The following is a 25586-nucleotide window of genomic DNA, read 5'->3' on the forward strand; positions in this document are numbered from 1 at the left end:
GGTGAAGATGGAGAAAGATCATGGATCTTTGATCAAGAAAGTTGAAATCCAGGTTGAGGACAGTAAGTTTGGGAGAAATCACTTTCATACCACTCCTCCTAATACCTCCTAATACCAATCCCTTCTCTCTCACAAACACCCCCCCCCCCCCCCCATCCTCTATATTGTCTCCACCCCAAAACTCATGCTACACAGCTTCCAATCCACTAAAACCACATCCTACTCTACCCTCCCTCAATTTCTACACTGTAGGGTGGCAAATTATACAAGCTATATTTGAACAGATTTGTACATTGATGTATCTCTTAGAGAGCTAGCAATTCACCTGATAAATTGGAATGGAAATGTGGACTATAATACTCTGGTACTGCTATATCCGAAGGGTTTATGATGCCAACAATTAAGCCGGATTGAATATGTTCTGCAGTAAATGTAACCAAAACAAGTTTGGGATTGAAGTGTAAGCAAATGCTTTTGATTGTGAGGCTCATTTTCAAAGCACTTAGCCTCCCAAAGTTCCATAGAAACCTATGGAACTTAGCCTCCCAAAGTGCTTTGAAAATATGCCTCTTTGTGTCCTTAGTTTGACAGATATTACAGCCTGAGCATGATTCGTTCATCTGTGTCATCTATTTTCTTTTTTTATAGAGAACGAATGCCACCAGAGCAAATTTTCACGGTTCATGCCTATTTTAACAAAGCCAATAATGCAATCCAAGCTTCCGACCTTATCCAGTCTCAAATACCTCACTGTTCACAAAATAGCCTAGTTCCTACTATTCTGCCTCTTGAGGTTAACATTCTCAAGTTTTAAATCACATTTTCACAATTCTCCAAATAACTATTTATCAGAGTCTCCTTTCTAGCCTCTATATTTAGGCTTATGTCTGTTGTTTCCTAAATAATATAAAATGGATTGGTATAAGACATAAAAAAATTCCCTTTATGCAAAATAAAAATCAGCAATGGACAAACTACAGAGAAGGTGTACTAATCATCTGTCAATGTCTTTCATCTAATGTAGATAAAGTATCCTTGTTTTGAAAACAGTCATGTCAAGGTCTTCATATTGCTGCCTCAGATACTGCAATCCTGAAGTCATTTCACAGCTAAGCAGGTAACATTCTGTTTAGCTCTGTTTTAACAATTATTTTATAATTACCCTTTCAAGCTAAGGCATGTCCATCACCCCATTTCAGCAGAACTTTTATTAACTCATACATGTAGATGTAGTTGAAGAGGACTCATCAAAAATTGGTGTCTTTGGAGTAGGGCATTGCAAAGATGATTTAGCAGTGGCAGTATGATCTGCACTGAAGTCGTCCTTTGCCGGACTGGACAGCTCCACAGAAAAGGTACTGACACTGCACTGATGCATCTGCACAGAAAGTGAGTCCAACCACTTTCTTTTATTAGAAGAATCTGTGTTCATCTGCTTGTAATTAAGTAGCTCCTTGGCTGCAGCTGATGCAAGCAACCTCTGCTGAGGTATCTGCAGGTGCTCAATAAGCAGCTACATTATGAGCCTGGAAATCTCATGGATCTCTGTCCTTTGGATGATTGGACTCTTAGGCCACTGCGCTGAGAGGCTGAAGGTCTTTCTATGGAAGATTCCTGCACAGACCACTCTAGAGTCAATGGTTTCTGTACAAAATAAGACTTTTCACGAGTCTTGTCTAGGAGTAACTTCTTATGGTGTCCAAATGCTCTCTGAGTTGATTGAGACAGTCTTCATGCCCTCAGTAACATCTGAACACAATGCTCACAGTCCAGTTGGCTGTGTTCAGGACTGTGGTACAAGAGGAATTTGGTATGCATATGAAAGATCTGGATTTTTCTCCACAGTTTGGGTGCAGATGAAAGCCTGACTTAGGCAATATCATAACAGTAAAGGAACTATAAAGAAACCCTATGAAAACACTGTCAACCAAAATCACTGGAGAGCTTTGTTTTGTGTCCATTCGGCTCAGAAAAAACAAAACTGAGGAACTAAGGAGATCGCTGTGCGAGCAAAGGACTCTGACTGCTCAGAACTCTAAACTGTAATTCTAATATGCAACCAAGGGCAGACTTCCCAAAAAGTAGAGTATGTATTCAAGCGGTGCTCTTGCACATCATTCTCATTTTCTAATGGCAAGCTAAAAAAATATCAAGGGAAACCCCTGACCTTTTTGTAATGTGTGATTTCAGACAGGTCCTTCCCACCCCATGATTTTGAAGGGAGTGGCCGGAGAGTTAAATTCATCACAGTATGCATCCCAACACTAACTTCTCTACGTGATCTCTCACGCCCTTTATCCACCAGTGCCCTCCATATCACTTGTCCTATGCATTAAGGTCCTACTTTTTAAACCATGTTAAAGGTTTGGCAATTAACCTGCGTTAACAGGAAAATCTCCAGTAATTGATAGGGGCATTCTGGGAACTTGGGGGAAGACAGCTGTGCCAATGCAGAGTAATACATGTTAACAGCACTGCTGCTAACAATGGATGTAATCAATTACGCTATGGAGGGTGTCATCAACTGTTCTACATTACCTGCTGCATTAGTAGTTAACACATACTTACATCCATGTTAACTGCAAGGTACAGTCTCCATCCCTTCCTCACTCACTAATATGAAATTCTGCCACATGAGTTTAGAAGAGCAGGAAGGACGAAGGACGGCGGGCCTGTAAGAGGGACGTCCTTTGGCAGTTCTGTGAGAAACACGTCCTTATTACTGTACTTTACACTTATGAATGTTCCTTATATTTCCTGTACGTCCACAACTACATGCACTGTACTTGTGGAACATACAGCTATGGAAATATAAGGAACATACATATTTTATTGTGCATATATGAAGAGGTTCGCACACTTGATAATGATCTATATAAGGAAGGCTCCGCACGTATGAACATGTACTCATCCAAATAAGGCCCCACACGCGTGACAAAGGTCCATGCACGTCATGGATGTCCATGCGTCATGGTCGTCCATATGCCAACCCGTCCATATATGGAACTGTGCATGTAAGGACGTCCATCACGCATGGGCGTCCATATAAGGCGATGAACGTTTTCCAGTAGATATTCACTGAGAAACATGGCGCTCTGAAAAGAACTCAACTTTAGCTTGGCCGAGAGTCTGCTCCTGGTGCAGCTCTGCCTAAGGCACCAGTGCAGGCTCTTCATGCACCACCACCACCTGGCCCCCAGGACTGTGTCCATTAGAACATGGACACAGATACGACAAAGGATGGAAAGGTAAGTGCTTTTTTTCACTCCCCCCCCCCCCCCTTCCACTGTCCTGGGCTATCAGGTCCCCCTCCTGTAGCACCACATTTAAGAGCTCCCTCAGCAATGTAAGCACTAACTATAGTCTGCATTCAAGGGTAATCAGTGATATGTGCACAAGCACATTCATTAATAAAATCTATGTACTAGAAAGGAAAAACATTCCCACATCCTTACAATACTGCACACAAATGGTACTCTCTGTCCTCATGTCCACCTCAATGGTATCACCTGTACCAATGTAATGTTGTCCCCGTCCCCACCCACCCCCCCCCCCCCCCCCCCACACACACACACACACAATCAGTGTTGTGTGTCTCTACAATTTGGCTGCCAAATGAATTTGTGTTGTGAAAGCAAGAAGGACAATCCCCTGACTCCTGGTGTACAAACTTGTATCTTGCAGACATTTTGAAATTCAGAGGGACCTGGAGTCACTGAGACGCCGATTCCGGCGTATAAGGCGGGACAGCCCCAATCTCATTAGGAGTGTGCGACGGCGCCTCAGGGCTCGAAGTAAGCATTGTAAACAGAGCACCTGTACTCATTTGTAAATGTATTTATTTAATAATGCAAATGTCGTGTACAATATCAGTTTCCATGTGGCTAATAGGCAACTAGTAAGTCATAACACCTCTGTGCTAGATCAAGGCCTGAGGCTGCTGCTACCCTCCCATGAGTGTGGCTGTACCTTCCAACTAACCTCCTCTGAGATGAATGAGATGACATGCCTCGCTTCTGTATCCCCCTTTCTGGGGTGGATACTGTTTCATGGTATTTTTGCCTGATGTCCTGCTCTTAGTGGATGTCACAGCATGATTTGAAAGTAATGTAAAGAAATAGTGCTTCCCTCCTCCCCCCCCCCCCAAAAAAAAAAAAAAAAATGGTCATCCTACCATAGTCACAACTCAAAATGCTAACATGCTGCTGAGGAATGAGTGTTCCCTGCCAACACATCTTATAGTGTACTCCTTTTTCAGACCAGCTTCCAGGGTTCCCTGTCATGTCATCTCATGCATCTCACACCCCATGTGTCTAGCCCAGGGCTCACCACTGACCCCACCTTTCCCCATTCCTACCTCATGCCAGCCAGCCAGCTCCTGCACTATGCAAGCCATGTTGAATGTGCTGATCTCAAGGACAATCTTTTTAGGGAAAGGGAAATGAGATCAACCAAAGCCTCCAAATCATGCACACCTGGTCGGATGCATTCCAACTAAAACTTAACGCAGAAAAAACACAATGTCTTGTACTCACCTCCCAACATAGCACAAAAAACTTCTCTACCGTAATCACACCATACTGCTCTCTTCCAGTCTCACAAAACCTGAAAATTCTTGGAGTTACTATTGATCGAAACCTCACCCTCGATACCCATGTGAAGAACACGACGAAAAAGATGTTCCACACCATGTGGAAACTCAAAAGAGTAAGACCATTCTTCCCGAGATACGTATTCCGCACCCTGGTACAGTCAATGGTAATAAGCCATCTGGATTACTGCAACGCACTGTATGCGGGCTGCAAAGAACTGACTATCAAAAAACTCCAAACAGCCCAGAATACTGCCGCCAGACTCATATTTGGAAAAACTAAATATGAAAGTGCAAAACCACTAAGAGAGAAACTGCACTGGCTCCCACTTAAAGAACGCATTGCGTTCAAGATATGTACGATTGTACACAAAATTATCCACGCAGACGCCCCGATCTACATGCTGAGCCTAGTGGACCTACCTCCCAGAAACGCCACAAGAACATCCCGCAAATTTCTCAATTTGAACTTCCCCAGCTGTAAAGGACTAAAATACAAGCTGATGCATGCCACTACCTTCTCCTACACAAGCACACAAATATGGAATGCTCTACCCACAGACCTGAAATCAATTGTCGATACAAATAACTTTCACAAATCTCTGAAGACATACTTCTTCAACAAGGCCTACAACGAGAACCAATAGCCTCACTAATTCACTTCCCCAACCTAACCAGTTATGAAAACATACATCTACTATCACCCGCCTAATCACTTCCTCTTTCTTCCCTACTTAATCCCTACACACCACTAACTGTATCTGATATTCTGGAATGACAATGTCATAACAAAACTATGTAAGCCACATTCAGCCTGCAAATAGGTGGGATAATGTGGGATATAAATGCAATAAATAAATAAATAAATATACCGCCTTTCTGAGGTTTTTGCAACTACATTCAAAGCAGTTTTACATACATTCAGGTACTTACTTTGTATCAGGGGCAATGGAGGGTTAAGTGACTTGCCCAGAGTCACAAGGAGCTGCAGTGAGAATCAAACTCAGTTTCCCAGGATCAAAGTCCACTGCACTAACCACTAGGCTACTCCTCCACTCCTATTACATACACAGGGCGCCAGAAGAAGAAGGAGGAGTAGGAGAAGGAGGAGGAGGCAGGACTGCCTGAATCGGTAGTGGAGCAGGAGGAGGAGGACCCCTGGTATGACATGCCTCCCCTGGAGGAGGAGGGCCCAACACCTCAAGCCCTCTCTACACCATCCCCAGCCCCAGCATTGCGCCTCCTACAGCAACTGGTGAATAGCCAAAACCAGTTGCTGCAGGAGGTGTCAGCGATGCGGCAGGCTAACGAGCAGCACTTCAGGGCACAGAGGCTGCTTCTGGTGCTGCTCGTTAGCCTGCTGCACAAGGCCATGCAGGGAGGAGGACGTGGCCTCCCTTGAAAGACTTTGGGGGGGGGGGGGGGGTGAGGAATTTGTAAATAGTTATATTTTTTTCGTTTAGTTAAATACACGATTTCATATTTTTCATATAACAGGGTGTGTGTCTCTACTTTGTGCACTACATATTATCAAATGCTGCGGTTGATGTGCGAGGAGGCAGAAATCTGGGTTGCATGACAGGTGAACTGTGACAGAGAAGCTTTGGTACATATGTGTCATAAGTGTGGACATTCCAAACTGCATGGCTGTATGGTAAGGTGGGGGAGGCTGGGTGGGCATGTCTGTTGAGGAAATCAGCCATTTTCCTGCTGTAGGAAAAAATGGCCTTTGTGCATGGAAAAGACCTGCATAAAGTCATGCTAAGGCCACTTTTTCTTGCACCTCTGTAAAAGGACCCTACCATATGTTACATGGTATATTCCACATTCAGGTGTTTGTACTTATGCCAACTCTATGGCTGGTATAAATGTGGGCACCTATCATCTGCTCACCTGTATATCATGCATGACTTCAACTTTAATTCATTTATTTACCTAAGGAAAGGTTGTGTAAAACATTGAATACAAGAAGAAAATCTACTTACTGTACACAGATAAAAGTTTTACAGGAAAATATACTAGAAAACTACAAGCTGATGTAAAAATTCTGTTTACCTGTCCTCGCTAAAGCGTCGGCCAATGAAGACTTTACATTTGTCTTGGGGAAGGCAAGCGGCTAAGAGAGGCACTGTCCGCAGCACACGACTTTCCTTTAAGAAAGAAAAGGTTGGCATCTTATGATCTTTAAAACTGCAAAATCCAAAAATACCCAATGCCATGAAACGCATCCACAGTTATACACAAACTCATTTCTGCAATTTCCCAGTTATTGCCTACTGAAGAAAGTCATTTTCTCTGCATTGTACATGTTTTACCAAGCCTTTTTTGCACTTCAACGATGGCAGGTAGTAGCAGCTATTGTTTTTGAGAGACTGGTTGTTTGTATGTTTGTGATTATTATTATTATTATTATTATGCTCTTTTTTGTTAGCCACTGGGTGCACGGTTTTAAAATAAAATAATTAAATATTTCTGTTTTGAGGGCAGGAAACAGACAGCATGCTGAGCTCCGCACTGTTCCTAGCACTGTGGGATGGGTAAATGGAAAGGGAAGGTTCACTCTAGCTCTACCCCGGTCCTAGAGCACCAAACCATCACAAAATATGCATTACCTGCCTCCAGAATATAAAGAGGGAGCCTGTATGAAGTCTCACTAAGCCTTGGACAACATGAGATAAACCCCAGACCTGCAAACATGCAACCAGCTGAGGTCAGACAAGATGTCATGGAGTCAAAGGGCACTGCCATGACTACATGCACAGTCATAATGCCTCCAACATTAAATCGTAACACCTCAACCTCCCCAATCTCAGGGACCTCTGTCAAAGATTGGTGTGGACATTAGTGAGGTGGCTGGTGACATGGGTCACCATTAACCTTAACGAAGGTGTGATTACGCAACAAAGAGATCAAAAGAAATAACTTGGGAAGAAGGCAATTGAGGAGTTGGAATAGTCAGTTTTAATACGTTTGGGCAAAATTGTGGAGTGCTCTGGCTCCCGGCATATTCCAGTCAAATAGGAGAAAATCTTGGTGTGTCACCAAGGAAGGCTAGATAATATAGAGAAGAAACTTGGGGATCTCAGGCTTGTCAGATGGAATTTTGAAGAAATTCTGAAGATATCCAAGAACTCTCTGCCACCTTTCAGAAGAGGCTTCTATATTGACACTGGGACATGCAGGAGTAAGGAGGGTAAGTTAAATCTGATAGTTTGAATATGGCTTGAATTTTAGACAGTTCTCAGTCTATTACATTAAGGAAGACTACCTTGACTGTCACTTTGCTCTCGAGTCCAATAGAAATTGGATTCTTCAACTGTGTTTACAGCAAAAATACAACAGTTTTTGTGGTTCCAATTTCGTGATTTTTCCTGATTTACCTAGGGCTATACACAGTAGATGCAAAATCTTTTGCCAAAGCATTTGCAAGTGCTTGCTCTGGGTATGATATTTTTCTTACAATTTCCTTGCAAATGTTTCATAAGATAGCAAGGTAATTATTACGTTTTTATTGAGCCATTACATCTACAGAATATTCTAGAAGCCAGGTCATCTCTGGTTCCATTAGCTCTATCTTTTATATCCACCAATATTCAGTCAGCAGCAGTCACCTTTTCTTTTTTAAACAGTGAGTGCTGCAAGTTGAATTAGACACCAATATTCAGTGCAGGCCCCTATGCAGGTACTGGCAATGAATATCTGAGCTCTGGCCTGCCTCTGCTTGCAGACAGCAAAGACACTTACCTGTAGCAGGTATTCTCAGAGGACAGCAGGCTTCATATTCTCACAAGTGGATGACACAGATCCGCATCGCCCAATCCAGCTTTTGCCATAGTAAAAAAGACAGCTTTGTGGAGCGCAAGCCATGCTCTACTGCGCATGCACGAGCAGTTTCCCACCCATCGAGCGAACACGGTCTCCTCAGTTTAATACTAAAGCAAAAAATAAAGTAAAAATAACCAAGGAGACAACTCCAAGGGGAGCTGGGAGGGAGTGTGAGAATATGAAGCCTGCTGTCCTCGGAGAATAACTGCCATAGGTAAGTAGTTTTGCTTTCTCCAAGGACAAGCAGGCTTCTGTTCTTCTCACAAGTGGGAAATCCCTAGCATCCAGGCTCACCCAAAACAACAAACACTGGTCAATTGAGCTTCGGAATGGCAAGGACATAACACAGATTAACCTGAAACTATATACAATTTGAATGAGGGTGTAGCCTGGAACAGAATAAAATGGGCCTAGGAGGGTGGAGTTGGATCCTAGACTCCAAACAGATTCTGACTGCCCAAACCGACTGTCACGTCGGGTATCCTGCTCAAGGCAGTAGTGTGATGTGAATATGTGGACTGAAGGCCACGTCGCAGCCTTGCAAATTTCAATGGAGACTGACCTCAAGTGGGTGGCCGAAGCAGCCATGGCTCTGACATTATGAGCTGTGACATGACCCTCCAAGGCTAGCCCAGCCTGGGCATAAGTGAAGGAAATGCAATCTGACAGCCAAATTGAAATGGTGCATTTCCCGAAGGCGACCCCAGTCCTGTTGGGATCAAAAGAAACAAAAAGCTGAGTGGACTGTTTTGACCACTCCATGTAGTAGGCCAATGCTCTCTTGCAATCCAAGGTGTGCAAGCTGCTTTCACCAGGATGGACATGAGGTTGGGGAAAGAATGTTGGCAAGACACTCAACTGGTTTAGATGGAACTCCGACACCGCCTTCAGCAGGAACTTAGGATGCATGCGGAGGACTACTCTGTTGTAATGAAACTTAGTATAAGGTGCATCCACTACTAAGGCCTGAAGCTCACTGACCCTATGAGCTGAAGTAACAGCCACCAAGAAAACGACCTTCCAGGTCAAGTAGTTCAGATGACAGGAATTCAGTGACTCAAAAAGTGCTTTCATCAGCTGGGTGAGAAAGACACTGAGATCCCATGACACTGGTGGAGGTCTGACAGGGGACTTTGACAAAAGCAAACCTCTCATAAAGCGAACAACTAAAGGCTGTTCAGAGATGGGTTTACCTTCTACACGTTGATGATAAGCACTAATTGCACTAAGGTGAACCCTTACAGAGTTGGTCTCAAGACCTGACTCTGACAAGTGTAGAAGGTATTTAATCAGGGTCTGTGTAGGGCAAGTAAGGAGACCTAGGGCCTTGCTCTCACACCAGATGGCAAACCTCATCCATTTAAAAGAGTTAGTGGAATCTTTCCTGGAAGCCAGCAAGACTCGGGAGACACCCTCCGAATGACCCAAGGAAGCGAATTCTAGGCTCTCAACATCCAAGCTGTGAGAGCCAGAGACTGGCTCCAATCTCCATGGTTCTTTGGAGGCTAATTCCAGAAGAAGAGGGAACCATATCTCCTGCGGCCTCTATGGTGCAATCAGAATCATGGTTCCGCGGTCTTGCTTGACTTTCAACAAAGGTATCAGAGGGTAAGCATACAGAAGACCTGTCCTCCAATTGAGGAGGAAGGCATCTGACACTAGTCTGCTGTGGGCCTGAAGCCTGGAACAGAACTGAAGGAACTTGTAGTTGAACTGAGTGGCAAAAAAGTCCACTGAGGGGGTGCCCTATGCTCGGAAGATCTTGCAGGCCATGCCCATATTGAGAGACCACTCATGTGGTTGCATTATCCTGCTCAGTCTGTCGGCCAGGGTATCATTTGCGCCTGCCAGGTAAGTGGCTCGAAGGAACATGCCATGTTGGTGAATCCAATGCCACATCCGGACAGCCTCCTGACACAGGAGGCGTGATCCGGTGCCCCCCTGCTTGTTGGTGTAATACATTGCAATCCGATTGTCTGTTTGAATGAGAATAATTTGATGAGATAGCCGATCTCTGAAAGCCTTTAGAGCATTTCAGATCACTCGATGCTCCAGGAGGATGATCTGAAGATTCGTTTCCTGGGAGGACCAAGCTCCTTGAGTGTGAAAGCCCATCTACAAGAGCTCCCCATCCCAGGAGAGATGCATCTGTCGTCAGCACTTTTTGTGGCTGAGGAATTTGGAATGGAAGTCCTAGAGTCAAAATTGGATCGAATTGTCCACCACTGAAGAGAGCGTACAAGCTCTGGAGAAACTTAAATGACATCTTGTAGTTTTCCCATGGCTTGATACCACTGAGAGAGAAGCCAAGGTCCATTGAGCTGATCTCATGTGAAGATGTGTCATGGGTGTAACGTACCCTATAGAAACCATGTGGCCCAGCAATCTCAACATCTGCAGAGCTGTAACCTGCTGAGAGGCACAAACCTTGGAGGCCAGCGAGACAAGATTGTCCGCTCTTGTCTCCGGGAAGTAGGCTCGAACCCTCTGTGTGTCCAGCAGGGCTCCTATGAATTCCAATCGCTGGACAGGGTGTAGATAGGTCTTGGGGTAATTTAAAACAAACCCTAGTAGCTCTAGCACCCGAATAGTGATCCGCATGGACCCCTGAGCACCATCCTCTGAGATGCTCTTCACCAGCCAATCGTCGAGATACAGGAACACATGGACTCCGTCTGCGTAGCGATACTGCAACCACCACTAGACATTTGGTGAAGACCCTGGGAGGTGGCACAAGGCCAAAAGGCAACATGCAGTACTGGTAGTGATGTATTCCCAGTCAAAATTGAAGATACTTCCGGTGGGATGGAAGTATCAGGATGTGAGTATATGCATCCTTTAAGTAGAGCTAATCGTTTTTCTGAATCATTTGGAGATTTTCTTGGACTAGAAATTTGTTCAGGACCCTTAGGTCTAGGATGGGATGTCTTCTTCTGCACAATGAAGTACCTGCAATAGAATCCCTGCCCTTCTATCCCTGGTGGAAAGGTTTGACCACATGGGCCTTTAGAAGGGCAGAGAGTTCCTCTGCAAGTACCTGCCTGTGCTGAGAGCTGAATGAATGAGCTCTTGGTGGGCAATTTGGAGGTTTGAGATGACAATTGAGGGTGTATCCTAGATGGACTATTTGAAGAACCCACTGGTCGGAGGTTATAAGAGGCTACCTTTGGTGAAAAAAATTTTAGCCTCCCCCCCCCCCCCCCCCCGGCAAGTCATCCAGGATGGTCACTTTTACTGCGTCTATGCTCTGCTGGAGCCAATCAAAAGCTCATCTCTTGCTTTGACTTAGGATCAGCAGGGGCCTGAGGCATACGCTGTTGACGTGAACGAGCACGCTGGGGCTGAGTCTGTGTGGCCTGGCGAGCCGAAGGAGTGTACCTATGACTAGAATAGTATTAGGGAGAGCTCCTTGGCTTGCCAAAAACCCTCCTAGCTGAGGAGGTGGATTCAAAAGGAATCCAGCGGGAGACAGAAGAGATTGTATCAGTATGCTTCTTGATTTGGTCAGCAACCTCCTCAACCTTCTCTCCAAAAAGGTTATCCTCCCGGCAAGGAGCATCTGCCAACCACTGCTAAACAGAGTGTTCTAAGTCAGAAACACGCAGCCATGAGAGTCTACGCATTGCTATACTTTGAGCAGAGATCCTGGATGCCACATCAAAAGTGTCATAATTAACCCTGGCCAAGAACTTTCGACACGCCTTCTGCTGCTTGACCAACTGGCGAAAAGGCTCAGCCTGCTCCGAAGGGAGCACATCCACCAAGTCCGACAACTGTCACACCGAGTTTCGCAAGTAGACACTCGTGAAGAGCTGGTAGGATTGTGTACAGGAGATGAGCATTGAAGCCTGGTACACCTTCCTCCCAAATGAATCCAGGGTTTCTAGCTTCTCTGCCTGGGAATGCCAAGGCATAGTTCCTAGTACTCCTGGCTCTTTTGAGAATGGACTCCACCACCACAGAACTATGAGGCAACTGAGGCCTAACAAAATCAGGTTCACTGTGGATCCGATACTGGGTGTCAATCTTCTTGGGCACAACAGGGACCAACAGAGGAGACTCCCAGTTCCTGACAATGACTTCCTTGAGTACCTCGTGGACAGAGGCAGTCACAGCCTGCTTAGGAGGAGATGTGCAGTCCAGGACCTCGAGCATCTTGGCCCTGGGCTCATCCTCCACTTCCAAAGGAAATGGAATGGCATCAGCCATTTCCTTAACAAAAGATGGAAATTAAAGGCTCTCCAGCAGAGACCGTCTCTTTTCAGGTAGAGGGGAGGGTTCAGAAGGGATCCCATAAGAATCATCTGAGGAGAAGTATCTGGGATCCTCTTCTGAATCCCATGAGCACTCCTCCTTGGTATCAGACAGTATCTCCCTATGGGATTGCCGAGACCGAACCTGCTTTGATGCCGAGGAACCATGTCCTCGAGAACGGCATCAAGAAGTCAGCTCTTAACTCAACTCTGGTGAAGCTTCCTCCACTAACGTCGAAGGGGTGTCAGCTTGGGTGGCAGTCAACACTGGGGTCACAAGCGGCGCCAGCATCGGAGGCCGCACTACAGGCTGAGAGCCAGGTGGGGCCACAGCGAGAGGTATGGCACGCACAAGCACCCCTGATACCAATGCGCATCGCTGCATGAGGCCATCCAGCGACTTGGGAAGCAAGGCCTAGATTCGCTCATTGAGGGCTGACACCAGGAAAAGCTGGGGTGCCGGCTGAGGTGCAGGTTGAAGAAACAGTGGGGTGAACGCAGGAGCAGGATCTCCGCTGCTTGGAAACAGGCGCATCAGCACCTCCTGTATGGAGGGAAAGCAATCTTCCCAGAGCCGACGCTTCTTGAGTGCTGAATCCTTCGACGACCCAGAGCTCCGGGCACAATGTGTCAAGGGTGACCGATGATGATGCTTCTTGGCCTTCGCCTGAAGCATGTTACAAAGGCTCCTCAGTGCTGACGAGGATGACGTTGAACCCTCATGTCGCCTTGGAAGGTCCCAGGGGGCCTGCACAGCAGGAGGCCTCGATACAGGTGGAGACCCACTTGACACCTCACTGCTTCCAGTGTCTAAGGGTCTAGAAGCAGCAATCCTTACTGACACTCCTGATACTGGTGTGATGCTCGGTGTCGATGCTGACGCCTCCAGCCTCCAACGTCAATGCCAATGTCGAGGAACCGGACTTGGCTCCAAAAATCCTCTCTCATTGAGCCTTTCAGGAAACCTGGGTCATCTTCTTCATATGAAGACAGAGAACACAGTTAGCAGGGTTATGGTCGGGCCAAAGACACTGCAGACACCAAGAATGGATGTCCTTTCCCGAGATAGTCCGATTGCACTGGGTACAGCACTTGAAGCCACTGGGAATCTTCATGGACATGGATGGAAAAACTTTGTTGGCTAAATTAAAACTACTCGATGGTGCCTGAAAAAGAGGCAAGGCACTGAGAAAAAGAAAGGGAAAGACCTGACCAATGTCAGGGCCTAAAAACAGCCCAATGACTATGGAAATAAAGAAAACTTAAACCAGGGCAAAATAAAACTAAGGAAAAATAAAGGCCGAGTTTGTAAGGACCAATTAAAGGGGCCACATGAAAAAAAGAAAAAAGACTGAAACACACTAACAGCTCTCAAAAAAACGGGCGAGTGAGGAAAGGATAAAGAAACGCACCTTCTCCTCACATGGAAAAAAGAGAACTGAGGAAACCACATTCATGTGACGGGCGGGAAGGCACTCTTGCAAGCGCAATGGAGCACAGCTCACGCTCCACAAAGCTCTTTTTTACTATGGCAAAAGCCGGACTGGGCGACGCAGATCAGCATCACCCACTTGTGAAAAGATAGAAGCCTGCTTGTCTTCAGAGAAGGAGGGTTAGGGTAAAATTATGTATAATCATACCTGATAATTTTCTTTCCATTAATCATAGCTGATCAATCCATAGACTGGTGGGTTGTGTCTATCTACCAGCAGGTGGAGATAGAGAGCAAACTTTTGCCTCCCTATATGTGGTCATGTGCTGCCGGAAACTCCTCAGTATGTCGATATCAAAGCTCCATCCGCAGGACTCAGCACTTAGAGAATTACACCCACGAAGGGACACTCTGCCCAGCTCACCACCGCCGAAACGGGGGAGGGGAATTAACCCAGCTCATCCCCACACAAGTGGGGGAGGGGAATCCGTCCAGCTCATCCCCGCGGAGCGGGGGAGGGACACCACACCCGCCGATGCGGGGGGATCTGGCTTATCCTGCAACCGCAACCGCGGGAGGAGCTGACTGACCCGAACACCGCCGAAGCGGGAGGGGTACAAAACTGCCCTACAGCCGCACGAAGCGGGAGGGAGCGCCGGCAGAATTATAAGTCTCAATCCAGCCCCGTAAAACGGAGGGGAGAGGAATGCAGCAGCTCACTGTAACACAAACTCGTCTTAACTCTTGAAGAATCCAAGTGAAAAAACTTGAACACGAAGTCTTTCTGAAGTAACTGAAGAGTAAAGTTGAACCTGAAATGCAACCAGAATAAAACAATACAGATATCTGGGAGGGGCTATGGATTGATCAGCTATGATTAATGGAAAGAAAATTATCAGGTATGATTATACATAATTTTACCTTCCATATCATCAAGCTGATCAATCCATAGACTGGTGGGATGTACCGAAGCAGTACTCACCCAGGGCGGGACATAGAAATCCCTGACCGCAACACTGAAGCTCCAAACCGGGCCTCCGCCCGAGCAGCCACAGTCAAGCGGTAATGCTTGGAGAATGTATGGGCCGAAGCCCAAGTTGCCGCCTTGCATATCTCTTCCAAGGAGACGGAACCGGCCTCTGCCATCGAGGCCGCCTGAGCTCTTGTGGAGTGAGCTTTCAGCTGGATAGGCGGCACCTTCCCTGCGGCCACATAAGCCGCTGCAATGGCTTCCTTGACCCATCTTGCCACTGTAGGCTTAGCAGCCTGCAGACCCCTACGAGGACCTGCAAACAGGACAAACAGATGATCCGATTTCCGGAAATCATTGGTCACTTCCAAGTATCTGATGATGACTCGTCTCACATCCAGATATTTAAGAGCAGAGTACTCCTCTGGGTAGTCCTCCCTACGAAAGGAAGGGAGACAGAGCTGCTGATTCACATGGAAGCGAGAAACAATCTTGGGCAGAAAGGAAGGCACTGTGCGAATAGTCACTCCTGCCTCAGTGAACTGCAGAAAAGGCTCTCGACATGAGAGCGCCTGGAGCTCGGAAACTCTTCTGGCTGAAGTGATAGCCACCAAAAAGACTGTTTTCAACGTCAGGTCTTTCAGAGATGCCCTCGACAAGGGTTCAAACGGCGGCTTCTGCAATGCTCTTAGCACCAGGTTGAGATTCCACGCAGGCACCACTGACTGCAGAGGAGGGCGCAGGTGATTAACTCCCTTGAGAAAGCGCACCACATCTGGCTGGGAAGCCAGGGAAGCACCCTTCAGGCGGCCCCTGAAGCAAGCCAGAGCCGCTACCTGGACCTTAAGGGAACTGAGCGACAGGCCTTTGTCCAGACCTTCTTGCAGGAACGCCAACACTGAAGAAATTGGAGCAGTGAAGGGAGAAAGTGAGCCTGCTTCACACCACGCTGCAAAGATACGCCAAACCCTGGCGTAAGCAGTAGAAGTAGAGCGTTTCCTCGCTCTCAGCATAGTGGCGATGACCTTGTCTGAGAAGCCCTTCTTCCTCAGACGCTGCCGCTCAATAGCCAGGCCGTAAGACCAAAGGGGGAGGGATCCTCCATCACCACGGGACCCTGATGTAACAGGCCCCGCTCCACTGGCAGCCGCAGAGGATCGTCGATTGAGAGCCTGATCAAGTCCGCATACCAGGGACGCCTGGGCCAATCCGGACCCACCAGGATTATCCTGCCGGGATGTCTTGCCACCCGGTCTAGGACCCTGCCCAACATGGGCCAGGGTGGGAACACATAGAGAAGCTCTTGTGTCGGCCATTGTTGGAGAAGAGCATCTACTCCCAGGGATCGAGGGTCCCGTCCTCTGCTGAAGAAGCGCGGCACTTGGCAATTGGCCGATGACGCCATCAGATCTAGGCTCGGCTGGCCCCAGCGCTTCGTGATGTCCAAGAACGCCTGAGCAGATAGCTGCCACTCTCCGGGCTCCAAAGTATGGCGACTGAGAAAGTCCGCCTTGACATTCATGACTCCGGCAATGTGGGCCGCTGACAGCTGTTCCAGGTTCGCTTCCGCCCACTGGCATAGACTCATAGCCTCCTTGGCTAGAGGGGCGCTCTTGGTACCTCCCTGGCGGTTGACATAGGCCACAGCCGTGGCATTGTCCGACAGTACCCGTACAGGCTTCAGCACCAGTACCGGGATGAACTCCAAAAGCGCCAACCGAATGGCTCTGAGTTCCAGGAGGTTGATAGACCACTTCGCCTCTGCAGGAGACCAAAGCCCCTGCGCTGTCCTTCCCAAGCAGTGGGCTCCCCAGCCCGACAATGAGGCGTCCGTCGTGACGACAATCCACTCTGGGGTCACCAGAGGCATTCCCGCAGACAACTTGTCTGTCTGCATCCACCAGCTCAGCGCCTTGCGCACTGCTAGATCCAAGGGAAGACGCACCGCATAATCCTCCGACATCGGAGTCCAGCGCCGCAGCAGAGAGTGTTGTAGTGGTCTCATATGAGCCCTGGCCCAGGGCACTACTTCCATCGTGGCCGTCATAGAGCCCAACAGCTGCACATAGTCCCAAGCCCGAAGAGGAGAGGCTACCAGGAACTGGTCCACCTGAGCCTGAAGCTTGACAATCCGATTGTCTGGCAGGAACACTCTGCCCACTTGGGTGTCGAATCGAACTCCCAGATACTCCAGGGACTGAGTCGGGCGCAGCTGGCTCTTCTTCCAGTTGATGATCCATCCCAGGGAGCTCAAAAGAGCAACTACCCGGTCCATAGCTTTGCCGCACTCTGCATAAGAGGGGGCTCGGATCAACCAGTCGTCCAGATAAGGATGGACTTGTACTCCTTCCTTTCGCAGGAAGGCCGCTATGACCACCATTACTTTGGAAAAGGTCCGCGGAGCAGTAGCCAACCCGAACGGGAGGGCTCTGAACTGGAAGTGTCGTCCCAGGACTGCAAAACGCAGAAAGCGTTGATGAGGAGGCCAGATGGGAATATGCAGGTACGCTTCCTTGATGTCCAAGGATGCCAGGTACTCCCCTGCCTTCACTGCCGCTATAACAGAGCGGAGAGTCTCCATGCGAAAGTGCCGCACTTTCAAGGCCCGATTGACCCCTTTGAGGTCGAGGATAGGCCGGACAGAACCTCCTTTCTTTGGTACCACAAAGTAAATGGAGTAACGCCCCTTGCCAAGCTGACTTTCTGGCACCGGAACGACCGCACCCAGGCGGATCAGATTGTCCAAAGTCTGTTGCACTGCCACAGCTTTGACCGGAGACTTGCAGGGAGAGAGTACAAACCCGTCTCTTAAGGGTCGGCAGAACTCTAGCTTGTAGCCGTCTCTGATGACTTCCAGCACCCAAGCGTCTGAAGTTATTGTGGTCCACTCGCCCAGAAACGAGGACAGCCGTCCTCCAATCTGCACTGGGGCGTGGACCAATACCCCGTCATTGGGTACGAGACCCTGGGGGAGGACCGGAGGGAGCACCTCCGGGACGGCGGTCTCTGCGAAAGGAACGCTGCTTGGGGGAGAAATTCCTCTTAAAGGAAGAGGGGGCAGAAGAACCCGACCTGCCCGGGCGGTACCGACGGGCTTCCTGAAACCGTCCTCTGGAGGTACCGGGACGAGCACTAGCCCGAGCCCTGACCTCCGGTAACTTCTTGCCCTTAGACGTGCCGAGATCGGTCACGATTTTGTCCAGCTCGACCCCAAAGAGCAGCTTGCCTTTAAAAGGCAATTTAGCCAGGCGGGATTTAGAGGCGTGGTCAGCAGACCAATGTTTCAGCCAAAGCCACCGCCGCGCAGAGACTGTCTGAGCCATGCCTTTAGCTGAGGCTCTCAAGACATCATACAGCAAGTCTGCCACATAGGCTAAGCCCGATTCCAGGGCTGGCCAATCATCCCTCAAGGAATGATCCGAGGGGGAAGCCCGCTGCACCATAGTCAGGCACGCCCTGGCCACATAGGAGCCGCAAACTGAGGCCTGCAAACTTAAAGCAGCCGTCTCAAAGGACGACCTTAAGGCCGCCTCCAATCTCCTGTCTTGGGCGTCCTTTAGGGCCGTGCCACCTTCCACCGGCAATGCCGTTTTCTTAGTCACCGCAGTGATTAAAGAATCCACGGTAGGCCACAGATAGGCCTCACGTTCACTCACAGCCAAAGGATAGAGGCGGGACATAGCCCTAGCCACTTTAAGGCTCGCTTCTGGGACATCCCATTGAGCCGAAATTAAGGTGTGCATGGCATCATGCACGTGGAAGGTTCTAGGCGGGCGCTTCGTCCCCAGCATAATGGCAGAGCCAACAGGGGCTGAGGGAGAGACGTCCTCCGGAGAGGAAATCTTCAAAGTGTCCATGGCCTGTAACAACAGGTTGGGCAAATCCTCTGGGCGAAAAAGCCGCGCTGCAGAGGGGTCATCCGCTCCATCCGAGCGGGGATCCGTCTCCTCCAAGGAATCCGCAAAGGACCGTTGGGAGACCTCAGACACGCTGCCCTCATCTACATCGGAGGAGACAAATTCCTCCAAGGCCTGGGAATCAACCCGAGGGCGTTTACCTCTGGGAACCTCAACCTCTTTACCAGACGAGGGAGCGGGGGCAGCGTTGTGCATGAGGAAGGCCTGATGCAGCAGCAAAACAAACTCGGGGGAGAAACCCCCCAGACTGTGTACTTCCGCAGCCTGGGCAACAGCCCTAGGCGCGCTCTCAACCGGCGCTCGCAACAGCGGGGGAGAGGCCTGCTGCGCATCCAAAATGGCGTCCGGCGCGAAACTCCGCGAAGGAGCCGCGCGGGAAGAACGGCTCTTAACTTTAGCCGCTTCTGTGCCGTCGCCCAAATTAAGGGCGTTCATGGCATTAATGTCTCCAACCTCAAGGGCGGCCCAAGAAGAAGCCGTCCGAGCCGCGTGGCCGGCCAAAATGGCGGAGGCGAGGAGCGGGGGATGGGCGTTTATGGCGGGAAAAACCGCCACGCCGGAGGAAGGACCGGGACATTCATCGGTCACGAAACTGCCACCCAACAAGGGCGAATCAGGCTTTAAGACCCCCGCATCCCCTCTAGAAGCGCTCAAGCGACCCGGGGAGCGACCCTTTGCGCCCTCGCCCTCCGACGCCATGTGCCACGAGGAGAAGAATCGGGGAACCCCCGCCCGCTATAAAAAGGTAAAATTACCTGCTGTCCGCTCCGAGTTGTAACGACCTGGTGTCCCAGTGAGTAGCTGCAATAGACGCTTAAATAAACGTCGAAATAAACGCCTTTAAAGACGTTTAAAATTTTTTTTTTTTTTTTTTTTTTTTTTTTTAACGGAGCCAGCGGGAGGGGGGAGAAAAGGAGGGACCTGGCACCACCAGGTTTGCACTTGCTCAAAAGAGCCCTCAACCCCAGGCACTCAACAAAACCTAAAAATTAGGCTTGGAGGCCTAGCCAGAGCTGCTGCTGCTGTGTGTGACCACCACCTGCTGAGATAGAGAACATACTGAGGAGTTTCCGGCAGCACATGACCACATATAGGGAGGCAAAAGTTTGCTCTCTATCTCCACCTGCTGGTAGATGGACACAACCCACCAGTCTATGGATTGATCAGCTTGATGATATGGAAGCACCATTTACCCATGTACAAAGCTGATTTATTCATGTAAATCACCCTCCAAGTATATGGTGACTTTAGAAGAACAGATTTGAAGGAGGTATGTTCTGTGTGGTCCCGGTTCATGGTTAGCTTCCAGGTGACCACTGTAGCCCGAGTATTCAATCCCAGAGCCTGGACATAGCCTGACATTGAATATCTGGGCTCATTTCAGCCTACGGCTGTAAACAGCTTACAAACCATGGACCATCATGGGGTTAAATACTGACCCCACTGTTTTGCAGTTCTAATAGGCTTCTACTTATTCAGATTTTTAAGATGCTTGATTTTCTTTTCTCATTTCAATTTACTGTTTTCCAGATAAATATGAGCAAATCGGGGTAACATGTTTCTTTAATGAAGCACAGCTATTACAATGTTCCTGCTGTCTGTAAAATAAGAGAGCATTGCAGATGCTTTAGTGAGAGTGTTCCCACATACTTTTCCCATGCTCTCCATTCCCTGAGTTTATTGATAAACTTTGTCCCTTCCCACAGCCTTACTCACCTCAGCTGGATGCTGAACTATATATAAGCAAGTGGTGACATTTAGCGGATGTGCTGGCAGGAATGGACACAAGCACACCTTCTGAGGACGGCTAGAGAGTGGAAATAAAAATAAATAAAATACTGTCAGCACTTAACCAAATGCAAATCCACTTTCCTGACCTTAAGCACAAATATGATCCCAAAAGAACATTTTACTACTACATCAGCAGTCATTTGGATACCTACTACTTTAATATGGCTAGCAAAAAAAAATAATAATAATAATAATGTGCAGACAGACAAACTCACAAAGGTGATCTTTGCAAGATCAGAAGTCAAAGCAGTCATTTTGTTTTCATTTAATGAAAATGACAATACGGCATGCACTGTGCTGCATCCTAGATGAGGATCAAACAAAGATTAGATGTAAAAAATTGATATGGAGGGGCATTTTCAATATGTCATCTAAATTCAATTTTGGATGTTTTAGGAAAAATATCTAAAAATCCAGTAGTGAACATGGCCATTTTCAAACCAGAAAAATGTCCAACTTTTTGTTTTGAAAACGGTCATTTGCTAGATGTTTTTGTGCTTAGTGCATCCATCTTTAAGGACCATTTTTGAAAAAAAAAAATCCAAGGGAAACACGCACAAAAAAACAAACCATTGAGATGTATTGCGGGGGGGGGGGGGGCAGCATTCTCAGTAGACTGGCCACACAGACCCAGCAGAGCAGTGGGGCACCCTAGGGAGCACTGCAGCGGACTTCACATAAAAGGTCTCAGGTACACATCTCCCTGTTACCCCCTTATAAGATATGGTAAGCCCGCCAAAAACCTACACCACTACAATAGTCCTTAAGCCTTCAGGTGTCACCTATATGTATGTACAGTAGGTTTTTGGTGCATTTTGGAGGGTTCACATGTTCCACCACAAATGTATCAGTTAGGGATAAGGGCCTAGGTGCCCTTCTCTACAGTGCAGTGCACCACTAGGCTACACCAGGGAACCTGCTTGCTGCTCTAGTAAGACTGACCATAGCATCTGAAGCTCTAGAGGCTGGTATGCACTGTTTCTTTCACAACTTGGTGGGGTGGGAAGGGTCATGCCTTAATCCCTCTAGTAGTCATCTGATCATTTAAGGTATTTTTTTGTGACTTACGTGATTGAAACAGGTCTAGACCAAAATGTCTAACTTTTAGCCCTGGACATTTTGCTTTGTTCCATTATGGCAGAAAAACGTCCAAGTTTTGGGAACGCCCAACCCCCCCCCCCCCCCCCCCCAACATGTCTCCTTATGATTTGCACTCATTGCAGAGAAAAACGTCTCAAATCTGAGTGTTGAAAATTGTGACTTGGATGGGGTTTTTTGGGAGAAAAACGTCCAAATGCCACTTTTGAGACTTTTTTCTCGTTTGAAAATGAGCCCCATATTCTATTATCCAAAGGATTCAGACAAAAGTAAATGGGCAACATCTCAGACATTATCACACAGTTTGCTACAGGCTAGAATATACTGCAATTTATCTTTTATAATAAACGCCTCATTTCCAATAGGAGTATTTACGGGCCAGCCAAGATCAAGATAGAGCAAAGAAAAGAAATAAAGGCATAACAGCAAGGACAGAATAGGTGAAAACATCATGTACTATACTAGCCTGTATTATCATATCACCTTGAAAAATCCAAGCTCTCAGTAAGATTCCAGTTGGACACAATATATCAAATGAACGAAACTAATACACTATGCTTTTCTCCAACACAAGCATGCCAAAAATAAATAGCGCACAATACACTGAAAAAGCACAACTTAGCTAAAGATATAATTCAAATGAAGTCTACAAATTCGGTGGAGAGAGAAAACAAAGGTTAACCATGCTACAACATATGTTCTAGAAACAATGAATGCATGTTCAAACAAAGAGGAGTGGATGTTTTTGAGCACAGCCATGTTTCCAGTATGTACAGTGGAGGTCAAGTCACAGACTCAATTTTCAAGAAAATGGTTTTGTCAGCTCTTGCACACCTTGTTGTGGTTCAACAGATAGCATCCATCTATCTTGCTCAAACAGCAACAGGCCACATCATGACCCAAATGAAAAGCACTGAATAGCTTCCAAACAGTGATTACTTTTAATCTCAAAAATGTTTACAGAAATAGAAAAAAAGTGATGATATATATACCCATGTAAACTAAGATGAGCAATTTTATGCATCTGCTTTAACTCCTATATAATCTCTATATATAAAAGGCACCACCAATATTCTAAATTAAGCCTCCAGCCGGAAGTGTGAAGGGGGAGAGATATCCAGTTTCCCCATGAGTGTCTGCCCCACCCTCGCTCTCTCTGTAACACAAACAGTGAAGGAAAACACAGCAAAGCACGAAATCAAATCGCTCTCTCTGTAACAGTGAAGGACTCAGAGGGGGGAGGGGAGAGAGGGCAGAAGCCCTCACTATCTCTGTAACACAAGCACAGCAGGAAACTTAACACTGAAGGACTCGACTCTGAGGGGGGAGGGGACAGAGAGGACAGACAGCACAGGGGAAGGGAGAGAGGGCAGAGGGCAGGGACACACACACTCCCACATGCACACAGAAGAAAACCTTGCTAGCCCCCGTTTCATTTGCATCTGAAACAGGGCTTTTTTACTAGTGTTCAATATTTAATGTAACCTGGGGCAAATTTTTTTATTAAAAAAAATCTCAAAGAGTGATGGTATGACTTTTGCTTTGACTGACATGTTAACTGTTAAAACTTGATGTGTTGCTCTGTTGTTTTGAATTTTGAAATTAAAAAAAAATTTCAAATTAAAAAAAAATCTTTCAAAAGAAATAGCAAGCTAAACATAGCAGTTCTCTCATTTACTACACTACTGCCATGGCATGAAATATTAAGTCCAACTGTATTGCCTGAGATGGGTTGGAGTGCTGGGGGTGGGGGGCAGTTCAAATCAGTCAGCATTTTCAGGTACATACACAACAGTTGCACAAAAATCATACAAAATGGCAATGGAATAAAAGACTATTATGAAATAATATTCATGATGCTATTCCTGTGATGTGATTACCAGGGGTCCACTGTGATTAAAATGGTGGAAATGAGTTCGGAGTCTGTTTGAAAGTTATTATTGCTATAACAAGCTTAAACTCCCATCACTTGTCTAAAACAATCTCACTTTTACAGATTAACCCCAAAGCAGGTTAAAACAAAATCCAGCACAAACAGCATCATTATTAGAGAAACATAAGATCAAGATAGGCTCAAACATAAGAAAAAAATGGACTCAAGGTTAATATTGACCCACTTATGCCAGTTATAAAATCCACAGCTTTGCCCACCTATTCATAAAATAACTGGCAAAGCAACCTGTGTGTACCTCCTTCTACCCTATATGGCTCCCTCTCCCCTCCCCCATCTTTCCTCAGTGTGTATCTGCCCCCATTTCTCACACTTTGTTCAGTTTGTATACCCTCTCCTCACATGATCATCTGTGCATCTCCCCTTCTACTTAGACTTTGGCCTACGTGCATCCCCCTCCTTCCTCTACTACCCACATTCTGCCTTGTATGCATTTTTCTCTCCTTTCCTGTCCACAATTTGTAATGTGCCCATCTCCCTCTCTCCTTACCACTGCCTGCCCTAGTACGTTTGGGGCAATTCCATAACTGGGCACTTCCATTTAGGCACCCTGAAGCCACGAGGAAGATGCCTATTCCAGAACTGTCAAGTCTCCTACATTCAGTGGGAGACTCCCGCTTTCTCTCTCACACTCCCGCTGGGGAGAGAAAAACTCCTGCTCAGCAGCCTCAAGGCATCTGTGTTCCCCTTTCTCTCTCTTCCCTCCTCCTGCAGTCCGGCCATCTATCACTCCCTTCTAACCTTCAAGCTTGCGTGAGATCACTGGCAATGATAGCACTCCACCTGTGCTGTCTCCGGCATCCAGCCTGTGGGACCTCTCTTCTATCAGGTCCTGCCCTCCAAAAACAGGAAGTTGCATTAGAAGGGTAGGACGTGGCAGAGGGAAAGCCCCACAGGCCGGCCAAAAAACAGCTCTAGTAGAGTGCTGTTACCGCTGGCAATCTAACATAAACTTGGAGGTCAGAGGGAGTAACAGCCAGACCCAAGGGGGAGGGGAGGGAATGATGCCGAAACCTGCAGGGGACATAAGGGATCCACAGAGGGTGGGGAGATGGGAACAGGAGAGAGCATGAGAAAAGGCTGAATTCCTGGGGAGGTGGAGAAGAAGGGATGAGAGAGAGATATTGAACACAGAGAGGGGTCTGGAAAGAGGGAAGAGAAAAGAAGATATGCTGGCCACACCACTGGAGAGAGGAAGACAAGAGGAAAGGAAGAGAGAGGAGGTACTGGAAAAGGGGGAGAAAATGGTGAGGGAGATGGAGACATGGGGAGGTTATGCTGAAAAGGGAGGGAGATAGGGACACAGAGGGACACTACTGGAAAAGGAGGGGAAATAAGAAAATGGGGACAATGCTGGAAAAGGAGGAAGATGGGGACACAGGTGGTTATGCTTGAAAGGGAAGGAGATGGGGACATGGGGAGGACAATGTTAGAATAGTGGGAAGATGGGGACCCGGGGGGGGGGGGTTACACTTGAAAGGGAGGGAAGATGGGGATACAAGAGGTAATGCTGGAAAGGGGGGAAATGGGGACACTGGGGGCAATGCTGGAAAGGGAGGAAGATGGGGAGGGAAGATAAGAGATGCCAAGTTCTTGATCCAATTCTCTGGTCACCCAGTCAAAGAATTCAATCAAATTAGTTTAGCACAATTTACCTTTGGGAAAACCATATTGTCTCGGATCTCGTAACCTATTGGATTCACTGAAATTCACTATCCTTTTCTTCAGCAACACTTCCATTACTTTTCCAATAACCAA

At 47.3% G+C, this 25586-nt stretch overlaps 1 protein-coding gene across 1 annotated transcript in view; it reads right to left on the minus strand.

Annotated features, from left to right (window-relative positions):
* The window catches only part of DTWD2 (DTW domain containing 2), a 231184-nt gene that overhangs the window by 132349 nt on the left and 73249 nt on the right, over nucleotides 1-25586 (minus strand). The window contains exons 3-4 of the mRNA XM_030191956.1: nucleotides 20705-20795; nucleotides 6647-6741 (exon numbers count right to left, since the gene is read on the minus strand). Of these exons, the coding sequence (XP_030047816.1) occupies nucleotides 6647-6741; nucleotides 20705-20795 (186 nt within the window). The remainder of the gene's footprint in view (nucleotides 1-6646; nucleotides 6742-20704; nucleotides 20796-25586) is intronic.

Source organism: Microcaecilia unicolor, chromosome 2 (genome assembly GCF_901765095.1).
Source record: "Microcaecilia unicolor chromosome 2, aMicUni1.1, whole genome shotgun sequence".
Taxonomy (NCBI): Eukaryota; Metazoa; Chordata; class Amphibia; order Gymnophiona; family Siphonopidae; genus Microcaecilia; species Microcaecilia unicolor.